This window comes from Coregonus clupeaformis, chromosome 17, assembly GCF_020615455.1.
Source record: "Coregonus clupeaformis isolate EN_2021a chromosome 17, ASM2061545v1, whole genome shotgun sequence".
In the NCBI taxonomy this organism is placed as follows: Eukaryota; Metazoa; Chordata; class Actinopteri; order Salmoniformes; family Salmonidae; genus Coregonus; species Coregonus clupeaformis.
In genome coordinates this window covers 71,810,378-71,823,950 of record NC_059208.1, presented here as the reverse complement: position 1 = coordinate 71,823,950, position 13,573 = coordinate 71,810,378, and the positions used below count along the sequence as shown (strand labels likewise).

General features: G+C 41.6%; 1 protein-coding gene across 2 annotated transcripts in view; it reads right to left on the bottom strand.

Moving 5' to 3' along the window:
* LOC121572335 (echinoderm microtubule-associated protein-like 6) overlaps positions 1-13,573 on the bottom strand; it is an 81,260-nt gene that overhangs the window by 29,363 nt on the left and 38,324 nt on the right. For both annotated transcript variants that reach the window (XM_045226505.1, XM_045226506.1), the window contains exons 24-29: positions 13,025-13,113; positions 11,027-11,194; positions 10,613-10,814; positions 4,592-4,718; positions 3,820-3,898; positions 3,471-3,600 (exon numbers count right to left, since the gene is read on the bottom strand). In XM_045226505.1, the coding sequence (XP_045082440.1) occupies positions 3,471-3,600; positions 3,820-3,898; positions 4,592-4,718; positions 10,613-10,814; positions 11,027-11,194; positions 13,025-13,113 (795 nt within the window). The remainder of the gene's footprint in view (positions 1-3,470; positions 3,601-3,819; positions 3,899-4,591; positions 4,719-10,612; positions 10,815-11,026; positions 11,195-13,024; positions 13,114-13,573) is intronic.

Here is a 13,573-nt window from a genome sequence, read left to right as displayed (position 1 = left end):
TAGCATACTGTGAGAGAAAATTTTAGATGTACCATGTTTACCTGATTTGTTTAATATTAATAGTTAACAATTATAAACTTAACAAATAGTAAGACATTTCTGTTCTACTAATGCTGTGTTTGTGTAAAAGGGATGGTTTCTACTCAAGCTCCCTGCAGCTAGTCTAAAAGTGTGGTCAAGGACATGGGTTTTACTCGAGATAGGGGTATCTGGAGCTGACAACTGATTAAGTGATGGTTTGGTGATCAAACCAACAGCCACATTCCATTCTATGATTCGTGGTGTGTGAGAGGGATATGTCTCCGGTCTGACTGAGCCTGCATTTTCATAGACAGAATTTGTGTCTGTGTGTGAGGTATGAATAGTTGATAAGAACCTCGTCTTGGGGGCCAAACCCTGGTTTCCATACAATAAGAACAGTCTTCACAGCAGATACTGTCTGCTGTGAATTATTAATTTATTTCATACAAATCCTAACCTTTTGACCCATTCCACACATCTGCTGTTTGTCATGTAAGACTAAGAGGGTGTATCTTTGCTATAAAATATATTTTATATTCTTTGTATGTCAGAGCTCTCGGCCTCAGTATTACAGACCCATGGGGCGGCGCACAATTGGCCCAGCGTCGTCCAGGGTAGGGGAGGGAATGGCCGGCAGGGATGTAGCTCAGTTGGTAGAGCATGGCGTTTGCAACGCCAGGGTTGTGGGTTCGTTTCCCACGGGGGGTATAAAAAAAATAATGTATGCACTCACTAACTGTAAGTCGCTCTGAATAAGAGCGTCTGCTAAATGACTAAAATGTAAATGTAAATGTGTGACCTGCTGCCTTATTAATACGTTTTGAGTAAAGTAATATCCTGATTGGTGATTAGAATTTGCATGACAATACCCAATAGTTCGGCCAACATTTAGTTGTGCCCACACCCTGAATATACAGTGGGGGAAAAAAGTATTTAGTCAGCCACCAATTGTGCAAATTCTCCCACTTAAAAAGATGAGAGAGGCCTGTAATTTTCATCATAGGTACACGTCAACTATGACAGACAAAATGAGAAAAACAATTTTTTTTCTCCAGAAAATCACATTGTAGGATTTTTTATGAATTTATTTGCAAATTATGGTGGAAAATAAGTATTTGGTCACCTACAAACAAGCAATATTTCTGGCTCTCACAGACCTGTAACTTCATCTTTAAGAGGCTCCTCTGTCCTCCACTCGTTACCTGTATTAATGGCACCTGTTTGAAATTGTTATCAGTATAAAAGACACCTGTCCACAACCTCAAACAGTCACACTCCAAACTCCACTATGGCCAAGACCAAAGAGCTGTCAAAGGACACCAGAAACAAAATTGTAGACCTGAACCAGGCTGGGAAGACAATCTGCAATAGGTAAGCAGCTTGGTTTGAAGAAATCAACTGTGGGAGCAATTATTAGGAAATGGAAGACATACAAGACCACTGATAATCTCCCTCGATCTGGGGCTCCACGCAAGATCTCACCCCGTGGGGTCAAAATGATCACAAGAACGGTGAGCAAAAATCCCAGAACCACACGGGGGGACCAAGGGAATGACCTGCAGAGAGCTGGGACCAAAGTAACAAAGCCTACCATCAGTAACACACTACGCCGCCAGGGACTCAAATCCTGCAGTGCCAGACGTGTCCCCCTGCTTAAGCCAGTACATGTCCAGGCCCATCTGAAGTTTGCTAGAGTGCATTTGGATGATCCAGAAGAGGATTGGGAGAATGTCATATGGTCAGATGAAACCAAAATAGAACTTTTTGGTAAAAACTCAACTCGTTGTGTTTGGAGGACAAAGAATGCTGAGTTGCATCCAAAGAACACCATACCTACTGTGAAGCATGGGGGTGGAAACATCATGCTTTGGGGCTGTTTTTCTGCAAAGGGACCAGGACGACTGATCCGTGTAAAGGAAAGAATGAATAGGGCCATGTATCGTGAGATTTTGAGTGAAAACCTCCTTCCATCAGCAAGGGCATTGAAGATGAAACGTGGCTGGGTCTTTCAGCATGACAATGATCCCAAACACACCGCCCGGGCAACGAAGGAGTGGCTTCGTAAGAAGCATTAAGGTCCTGGAGTGGCCTAGCCAGTCTCCAGATCTCAACCCCATAGAAAATCTTTGGAGGGAGTTGAAAGTCTGTGTTGCCCAGCGACAGCCCCAAAACATCACTGCTCTAGAGGAGATCTGCATGGAGGAATGGGCCAAAATACCAGCAACAGTGTGTGAAAACCTTGTGAAGACTTACAGAAAACGTTTGACCTGTGTCATTGCCAACAAAGGGTATATAACAAAGTATTGAGAAACTTTTGTTATTGACCAAATACTTATTTTCCACCATCATTTGCAAATAAATTCATTAAAAATCCTACAATGTGATTTTCTGGAAAACATTTTCTCATTTTGTCTGTCATAGTTGACGTGTACCTATGATGAAAATTACAGGCCTCTCTCATCTTTTTAAGTGGGAGAACTTGCACAATTGGTGGCTGACTAAATACTTTTTTTCCCCACTGTAAGTGTTATACCTTTTCGTTTTTAGAGGGTCCTGGGTTTGTAGAGCCCATGATTTATTTATATATTTACATTTACATTTTAGTCATTTAGCAGACGCTCTTATCCAGAGCGACTTACAGGAGCAATTAGGGTTAAGTGCCTTGCTCAAGGGCACATCGACAGATTTTTCACCTAGTCGGCTCGGGGATTAGAACCAGCGACCTTTCGGTTACTGGCACTACGCTCTTAACCACTAAGCTACCTGCCGCCCACAATAAGTGTCCCGTGTAGCTCAGTTGGTAGAGCATGGTGCTTGCAACGCCAGGGTTGTGGGTTCGATTCCCATGGGGGGCCAGTATGAAAAATGTATGCACTCACTTAACTGTAAGTCGCTATGGATAAGAGCGTCTGCTAAATGACTAAAATGTCAATGTAAATTTGTGTGATAGGCCTCGATAGCATAGCACAATAGCATTAAGAAATATAGTCATAAAGGATGGTAGGATGCCTTTAAGAAGCAGCAGATCCCAATACCCTTTTCACACTATCGTGCCGACACGAACCAAAGTGTGCTGCACATTTTCCTTTTCAGCACAGTTTCAGGACCACTGACTCTGGATAAGAGCATCTGCTAAATGACCAAAATGTTAATGTAAACTATGGCGAAGGTGTAACCAGGCCAGCGCAGTATAGCTTGGGTTGGCTCAGGTTAGTAATGTGTTTATTGTTCCTGTGCTCATACACGCAGGGACGGACTGGGACCAGAAATTTGCCCTGGCATTTCTAACAGACCGGCCCCCACACCAACCCATTTTTCCCTTGAGGGCCCCATTATTAGCCAAATGCTGATAATTCCGTGTGAAACAGGCCAAACTGGGCTAAAGATGGACCAGCCCATCTGGCATTTGCTATAACTGCCCTATGGCAAGTCCATCTCTTCATACACACCAGCAGAGAGGTTCTGGATGACCACTGCTGCAGCAGTGTGGAAGATTATGTCGGCACCATCGTTGAGGTAATGCAGGTTGTTTCGACAATCAAAACCCCGATATCCAAACACATGTTCCAAGGCCAGCTCCTGAAAAGCACGCCCAAATGAGAAAAAGCTTTCTTTCAGGAACATAAATATTTAAAATGCAAAATACTGGACAAGCGGATATTGCCCGTCAAATGTTTTGTATAAACATTATAGACCTGAACACGCCATTCCTTTGGCAACATCTCTCAGGCCACCAGACCCTGCCTAGCTTTTTAACTATGCAACCTCCCCTTGAAAAAACAGATCCAACTAACAAACCTCAACAAGTTTTTTCTTCTTGGTTAAGTTGTTCTTCAGCAGTTTCTCTGGTAAGGGGGCAGCTCTACTGACGGGAGGCCTGCACAGAAGAAATTATAACATGGCGAATTGATATGATTGATATGAGCCATTAGTGAGGCTTTTAAAGTGCCTAATTGCATAGTATTCTGCTGTACATGTCTTACCTGACTTCACTCTAGCCATTATAGACCTATTGCGTCTTTATTATGTGCTGTACTGTGTTTTTACTGATTTGATGTTTGTTTTTTGTGTTTGTAGCACTTTGGGTTTTTGAAAAGTGTTACAAATAAAAGGTATTATTATGATTATTATTGTGATTATTATTATCATCATTATTAGAGCAGAGCAGTATGCAACATCCAGAAACAACTAGCCACTTCATGTAGATCTGAAAGGATTTGCAGCGGTATAAGTAACTTGAATGGTAGTAGCTCTGCCTTGCCTCCCGATAGGTGGAAATACGACAAATGTTCTTCTAATATTGCGGTGCGACCAAACTTTTCTGCAAACATAATGATAACCAGATTACAATAAACCAACTGGTCTTTGTTACAACCAGATAAAGACATTTGTCATGATTAGAACAAGGCTTCATGGGACAGACGTCATATTTTGGTTGTTATCTGGTCAGATAACCAGATTATTTTCTGGTTGCTAAAAAGATGTTACCAAAACTTCCTTACAATAGCAGTATACAAACTGACCATGTCATTATAAAATACATAATTCATTTTTGTTGGCCATACGGTACCTTTCCTCCACGGGCACTTCTTTCTCTCGCTGGTGAGGCTTTGTGCCAACCATGGCCCGGATGCTGACGGCATAGATCTTGGTGATGTAATCAGTACCCTTCTCTCGTGCAACATCACTGTCATACCCTACAGAGAGAGAAAAAAAGCCTGTAAATTCCTGGTGCCTGAACAATACAACCATACCACATACAAGCATAAACCAGAGACAACCACAACCGGAGAGTCAGCTACATTCCAAGCGTACCATGCGAGCGCAAGACCAAGTGAGCGCAAGACATGTGAGCGCAAGACCAAGCCAAGCTACAGCGATTAATCAAGACGATCATTGGTATAGAGCAAGAATCAGCTAACAGCCTGTACACAAAACTCATCCTCCAAAAACTAGACAATATCTTACAGGACAGTACATATCCCTTTCACCCAAAATGCAGTCATAGCAGTCTCAGCCTGACTAGGGGAAGGAGACATCTTCAAAAGAAGCAGATACAGGGACTCTTTCATTCCAACAGTCATTAGGCTGTACAATGGATAATCTAATTGGACTCTTGACTAGTTGATAGAAGTGTACAGTCAATATCTATTGCACTTTCATATACAATACCAGTCAACATTTTGGACACACCTATTCATTCCAGGGTTTTTCTTTATTTTAACTATTTTCTACATTGTAGAATAATAGTGAAGACATCAAAACTATGGAATCATGTAGTACCAAAAAAGGGTTAAACAAATCACGGTGGGAACTACACATGCAGAGATCATCCGTTCACGTACACTGCATCTCACAAAGACACAGCGGTTGGAACCAAAAATCTCCAATTTGGATTCAGACCAAAGCACAGATTTCCACCGGTCTAATGTCCATTGCTCATGTTTCTTGGCCCAAGCAAGTCTCTTCTTCTTATTGGTGTCCTTTAGTAGTGGTTTCTTTGCAGCAACTCGATCATGAAGGCCTGATTTACGCAGTCTCCTCTGAACAGTTGATGTTGAGATGTGTCTGTTGCTTGAACTCTGTGAAGCATTTATTTGGGCTGCAATTTCTGAGGCTGGTAACTCGAATGAACTTATCCTCTGCAGCAGAGGTAACTCTGGGTCTTCCTTCCCTGTGGCGGTCCTCATGAGAGCCAGTTTCATCATAGCGCTTGATGGTTTTTGCGACTGCACTTGAAGAAACTTTCAAAGTTCTTGACATTTTCCGGATTGATTGACCTTCATGTCTTAAAGTAATGATGGACTGTCATTTCGCTTTGCTTATTTGAGCTGTTCTTGCCATAATATCAGTCTTTTACCAAATAGGGCCATCCCATACACCCCCCACAACAGATGCCAGACAAACACACACGCACATACTCCAACACACTCATCCCCCCTCCTCCACAATCCACCATAAAATCAGATACTCAACGGTTGTTATATCCCAGAGCCCAACTCAAGAAAGGACCTGATTTACGAGTGCACATACAGTTACAGATGATTGAGAAAGCATGCAAGATTGAGCAGAAATGGACAATGTCAGATTTGATTAATCTACTTAATCTATGTCAAGTCCTAGGTGATGGAGATCAGATCCATCCTCTTCTTCTCCTGAGACACAAACACTCTGGTCCCCCGTTGTAACCATTTTTCCCAAGCATCTCCCAAGTAAGACCTTTGATTATTTTGTGCCACCTGGGCCACAATGATAAAACCCCCTCTCTGATTGTCCGAGTGTGACCCCCTCCCCATGGGTTACTGCAGCCAGTGTTGCCAGCACTGCCACTACCTGGGTGGGGGTACCCCACCGGAATCCCCACCGGCTAGGTAAAAGGTCGTCAAGGTTCTCATTAGCAGCTTTGAGAATTTCCTTGTATATAATGCTCTCCCATCAGGGGGCTCTGGCTTTGTAGGACCAACCCTGCCAGGCAGGCTCAGAATCTTGAGGGGGCGGTGCTGCTCAAGTAGGTCTCTGACCGCATTTATTGATATGTTTAGGCTGCATACTCACATCAGGTCCATAAAAGAGATGGGAACTTCTCTTTGGTGTATGGGTCACTCAGGTGGGTGTCCAGGATATAGGGTTGGGGATCTTTCCATTATGATAGGACAATAAAAAATTCAATTAGATGTATACTATATTTAAAAAATGTATATCCCTCATCTACACAAAATTGAAAGCTCTCTCTCACTACCCCTGCTCATAGACACCTGTCGGCTCTAGGATATGCAACCATTTCCCCTCTCACTCAATTAACACCGCACCTTTCCAAACACAAAAATGCACACGACATGGTTGACTGCGGAGGAAATGGGCCGAGCGTGCAAACGCACCCACTTCCCACCCTGCCACAAGGGGGAAAGGACGCCAGGGAGAACACAGGACCAACCCCAACAACCGTCCGCCAAAACAACAATTGCCCGCCAAAAAAGCCATGTTCTAATTAGTTGTATTTGAAGATGTATTATTCTGCTTGTTATCTTTTCATGTTATATCGTTTTATCCTTTTTTAAAATACTATACTTACTATAAATGTTATTTAATATTCCAATCCCTATCATTGCTAGTATTGGGTGTTCCATTATTCAACTCCTCTATTACAACTTTTAGAATAGCCATGGAGTAGTCTTTGTGTCTCTGAACATTTGGTTGTCAATATATAGTTTGACCTCAAGTGCCACACGTTTCCCTTTTAATCTATTTTCCTTGAAGATTGGATACAGAACTTTGCGCCTTTCTGCAATCTCCCTCGGGAACTGATCATTCATGCCTATTTTCGTGCCAGCAATTCTTTTTCCTAGGCTTTTAACCATAGCTTTATCCTTAAAAAATGTGAATTTGGCAACGATTGGGCGATCATATTTCTGTCCTCTTTGTCCGAAACGGTGTACACGTTCGAGTTGGATTTTATCGACAGCCTCGAGTGGTATTTGAAGCACTGTATGCAGGAAATCCTTCATAATATTCTCGGTTATTTCTCCCTCCTTTTCCTGAATACTCGTAAGTACTAGAATTTCTCTCATCGATCTAGTTTGGATGTCTAGTAAGGCTTCTCTCAGAAGGTTGTTCTCCTTTTTAAGTTCCCTAACGTCCGTTTCAATCTTAGTTACTGTCACTTTTAATTTTTTGGTTTCTGTTTCCATTAACGATGCTTTCAACTCTTTTACGTCCTTACTGACCAATTCTAGTATGTCCCATTTGTCATTTATCGACTTCAACAGGTCGCTTTCCACACTTACCAGACCCAGTGATGAAAAGCATATATCATCTGTATCAGTCGACGAGTCGCGTTTTCTCTTGGGGATTGGTTCTCCTCGTTTATCTTCTGCCATGTTTGGGTGTTGTTGTAATATTTGTCGATATATTTCTCTAGCCTTATGATTTGTTTTGTGTTATTATCCAGATTGAATTTTATTTACTGCGAATATATGAAATGCTAATATTTAGTCTAACTTACTGATTTCGAATATTATGTTTTTATCTTGAGGTGGTTTGTACCGCTTTCTATTCAATACGCCATCTTGTCTACGTGCGCGCGCCTGTCTTTTTAAGCATATGACCAAATGAATTCCCCCCTGGTGGGATAATAAAAATTGATCTAATCCAGGGGTCTCCAACAGGTCGATCACAAGCTACAAGTAGCTCGCAGCCCACCTACGAGTAGCTCGCAAAACAATTCTGAAAGTACATGCAATTTTCAGGCGTTCCACTGCAAACTGTCATTAACAAATGTCACAAGTATCAGACACAGGAAGCTCCCTTCTAATCAACGCAACACTGACATTATTGAGAGCTTCAAGTTCCTTGGTGTCCACATCACCAACAAACTAACATAGTCCAAGCACACTAAGACAGTCGTGAAGAGGGCACGACAAAACCTATTCCCCCTAAGGAGACTGAAAATAGTTGGCATGGGTCTTCAGATCCTCAAAAGGTTCTACAGCTGCACCATCGAGAGCATCCTGACTGGTTGCATCACTGCCTGGTATGGCAGCTGCTCAGCCTCCGACCGCAAGGCACTACAGAGGGTAGTGCGTACTGCCCAGTACATCACTGGGGCCAAGCTTCCTGCCATCCCGGACCTCTATACATATATAGTATGGAAAATGTATGCACTCACTGACTGTGGGTCACTCTGGATAAGAACGTCTGCTAAATGACTGAAATGTAAATGTATACCAGGCGGTGTCAGAGGAAGGTCCTAAAAATTGTCAAAGACTCCAGCCACCCTAGTCATAGACTGTTCTCTCTGCTACCGCACGGCAAGCGGTACCGGAGCACCAAATCTAGGTCCAAGAGGCTTCTAAACAGCTTCTAACCCCAAGCCATAAGACTCCTGAACATCTAATCAAATGGCTACCCAGACTATTTGCATTGCTCTCTGTTTATTATCTATGCATAGTCACTTTAATAACTCTACCTACATGTACCTATACCCCAATTACCTTGACTAACCGGTGCCCCCACACATTGACTAGGTACCGGTACCCCCTGTATATAGCCTTGCTATTGTTATTTCTACTGCTGCTCTTTAATTATTTGTTACTTTTATTTCGTATTATTTTATATGGTATTCTTTTGTGAATTTTTTTTGGTATTCTTTCTTAAAAACTGCATTGTTGGTTAAGGGCTTGTAAATAAGCATTTCACTGTAAGGTCTACACGTGTTGTATTCGGCGCAAGTGACAGATACAATTCGATTTGATTATCTCACCCCTGGTTAGCCATTATTGGCTTAAAAAGCCAAACCTAACACAAAATCTGCCAATTCATTTCCAGCAATATTGCCCCTGTCTGTCTGTGTGGTGCGCGTGTTTGTCTATCACTCTGTGTTTAGCCAGTTGTGATAACCGTCTTGTGGGTTGACACAAATATTTTCCCAAGAACCTTCTCAATTAAATGTTAACTGCAAAGTAGGCGTACCTAGCAGAATTATATAATGAGGAAGTATATCATTTGTATCTAATTTATTATTTGTTATTTGCAAACTTTGCCATGAAATGAGCAAAAGCAGAAAACATAGTGCACTACATTCTCTTGTACACTAAGGACCTGGGGAAGAGTTGCAGCGAAGAGTTGCAGGGGAGGAGAGAAGAGAAAAATGTGTAGCTCGCGACATGTTAAAGGTTGTCCCCTGATCTAATATAATCTGTACCTCAGGGATTGTACTGCCGGCAAAGTGTTTTTTTTGGGGGTCGCCTAAATAAATAATGAAATAAATGTTATATATATATATATATATATATATATATATATATATATATATATATATATATATATATATATATATATATATATATATATATATATATATATACACACACACACACACACACACACACACACACATACATATATATATACATATACACACACACACATTTTCGGAATGGAAAAAGGCTTTTAGTTTAAACGACAGATATAAAGTACGTAGAAAAGATAATGGACCTATCATTTTTTTTTTTATAATATAATCTTTGAGAACTAACAATCAACAAAATAAAAAATAGACTGCCAGGGAGAATTGATGAATTCCAAAACAATGAATTAGGCAGTATAGATTTTGCTATTACGTTTGAGCAATAGAACACAGCCTTAGCCATAGCAAAATGCATAAAATTGCAGGGAATTAGCTTTAAAACTGCAACATTTTCTCTCAACTCCATGGCAGAGTATGTAGAATCAAGGCCTCCCGAGTGGCGCAGCGGTCTAAGGCACTGCGTTGCACAATTGGCCAAGCGTCAAATATCAAAGAATATGTAGAATCGCAGGAAATTTCCTTCAAAACGGCAACCTTTCCTCTCAGCTGCATGGCAAAATGTGTATAATTGCAGGAAATTAGCTTTAAAACTGCATTTTTTAAAATCTCAGTTCCATGAAGACATTTGTATAATTGCAGGAAATTGGCTTACATTTTTTAAAAAGTTTCTCTACACCGCCAAGATTGGGTCCTCTAAATATTTTCTCTAAAAATAATCTGCGCCGACTGCACCCCCTGCTACGCCCACCACCTAAGCCCCTTTTTGATGCAGAAAAAACCCTATACCTCCATCCTCCTCCGCATCGTCGTCAGACTCCTCGCTATCCACCGCCTTGCTCTCCTTATGTCCCGACGCCTCGCGGGCCCAAATCATGAGCGCAGAGTCAGCGCCCCCCACCGACAGCAGCATGGTGTCATCGTTGGACCATCGGACGTTTGTCACATTGGCACTGTGCCCCACATACTTCTTAAACTTGGCAAACTGGCCCTGAAACAAAGGAGTGGTCCGTTTCAGTCCAGTGAACTCATGGGTCGTGTTCAGTAGACACGAAATGGAAGAAAACTTAAAAACAGAGTGAAACTGGGAGGTACTATGTTGAATTTTGAACAGAGCCCTGCTAAATGTAATGGCATTGAGATTGTTGTGAACGCGTGCACTAAAATGGAGCTTTGTATTACGACTTCAGACTTTTCACTCACCTTGGAAGGATAACCAAACAGCTTTAGGAAGCCAAAGTCATCCCCAGTGGCCAGCAATTTCCGGTCTTTGGTGAGAGAGGCAGCATTTACAAAACTGAGTGTGGGCCATACCCCCTCGCAGGTGGGTCCCAACACTGAGGTCCAGGTGGCCCATTCCACCTTTTCAAACTGGAAACATGCAACACAGACAGACAGACACAAACAGGCATGCATGCACGTGTACACACACACTTCTGAAAAACGGTATACAGTGGCTTGCGAAAGTATTCACCACCCTGGGCATTTTTCCTATTTTGTTGCCTTACAACCTTAAAATTGATTTTTTGGGGGTTTGTATCATTTGATTTATACAACATGCCTACCACTTTGAAGTTGTAAAACATTTTCTTTCGTGAAACAAACAAAAAATAAGAAAACAAATCTGAAAATTTGAGCGTGCATAACTATTCACCCCCCCAAAGTCAATACTTTGAAGAGCCACCTTTTGCAGCAATTACAGCTGCAAGTCTCTTGAGGTATGTCTCTATAAGCTTGGCACATCCAGCCACTGGGATTTTTGCCCATTCTTCAAGGCAAAACTGCTCCAGCTCCTTCAAGTTGGATGGGTTCCGCTGGTGTACAGCAATCTTTAAGTCATACCACAGATTCTCAATTGGATTGGAGGTCCAGGCTTTGACTAGGCCATTCCAAGACATTTAAATGTTTACCCTTAAACCACTTGAGTGTTGCTTTAGCAGTATGCTTAGGGTCATTGTCCTGCTGGAAGGAGAACCTCTGTCCAAGTCTCAAATCTCTGGAAGACTGAAACAGGTTTCCCTCAAGAATTTCCCTGTATTTAGTGCCATCCATCATTCCTTCAATTCTGACCAGTTCCTCAGTCCCTGCCAATGAAAAACATCCCCACAGCATGATGCTGCCCCCACCATGCTTCACTGTGAGGATGATGTTCTTGGGGTGATGAGTGTTGGGTTTGCGCCAGACATAGCGTTTTCCTTGATGGCCAAAAAGCTCAATTTTAGTCTCATCTGACCAGAGTACCTTCTTCCATATGTTTGGGGAGTCTCCCACATGCCTTTTGGCGAACACCAACCATGTTTGCTTATTTTTTTCTTTTAGCAATGTCTTTCTTCTGGCCACTCTTCCATAAAGCCCAGCTCTGTGGAGTGTATGGCTTAAAGTGGTCCTTTGGACAGATACCCCAATCTCCAATGTGGAGCTTTGCAGCTCCTTCAGGGTTATCTTTGGGCTCTTTGTTGACTCTCTGATTAATGCCCTCCTTGCCTGGTCCGTGAGTTTTGGTGGGCGGCCCTCTCTTGGCAGGTTTGTTGTGGTGCCATATTCTTTCCATTATTTAATAATGGATTTAATGGTGCTCCGTGGGATGTTCAAAGTTTCTGATATTTTTTTATAACCCAACCCTGATCTGTACTTCTCCACAACTTTGTCCCTGACCTGTTTGGAGAGCTCCTTGGTCTTCATGGTGCCGCTTGCTTGGTGGTGCCCCTTGCTTAGTGGTGTTGCAGACTCTGGGGCATTTCAGAACAGGTGTATATATACACTGAGATCATGTGACACTTAAATAAAGTCCACCTGTGTGCAATCTAACTAATTATGTGACTTCTGAAGGTAATTGGTTGCACCAGATCTTATTTAGGGGCTTCATAGCAAAGGGGGTGAATACATATGCACACACCACTTTTCCGTTATTTATTTTATTCGCATTTTTTGAAACAAGTTCTTTTTTTCATTTCACTTCACCAATTTGGACTATTTTGTGTATGTCCATTACATGAAATCCAAATAAAAATCCATTTAAATTACAGGTTGTAATGCAACAAAATAGGAAAAATGCAAAGGGGGATTTGTACATATAATCTTTCACCTCTGACATATGTGCGACAGACACTATATCATTTTGATTTGTGATTTCATAAATAGCAGGAGCACATGACAAAATCAAGGGACATATCAAAATAAATTAACTTTTTATGCTCAAACCTCTGCAATATTGATAGTTTGTTTCCTTCCTCTTGGGGCCTCGAAGAATAGTTGTTCTTTGGTACCAGTGTTGACTTGTAGCAATTTCCCTTTATTCAGGATTAAAAACAATAATAGCTCTTCAAAAAAGTATAAATATTACTCTTAGGGCTGAATCATGAGAGAAAAGAAGGGTGGATAGCAACATCACAACAAAGTAGACTGCAACTAGAATCAATGACTAAATTACTAAAGGCCCAATCTGTAATTTGTCTAAATTCGCTGCCAGACAAAGACCTTTAACTAGAAAATCACTGCAATAAATTATTCTAAAATTGATAGTTCTTTCCCCCTCATCAATCTAAACACAATACCCCATAATGACAAAGCAAAAACAGGTTTTTATACATATTTGCTCAGTTATAAAATACATTTAAAAAACTGAAAAATTACATTTTACATAAGTATTCAGACCCTTTACTCAGTACAAGCTTGGCACACCTGTATTTGGGGAGTTTCTCACATTCTTCTCTGCAGATCCTCTCAAGCTCTGTCAGGTTGGATGGGGAG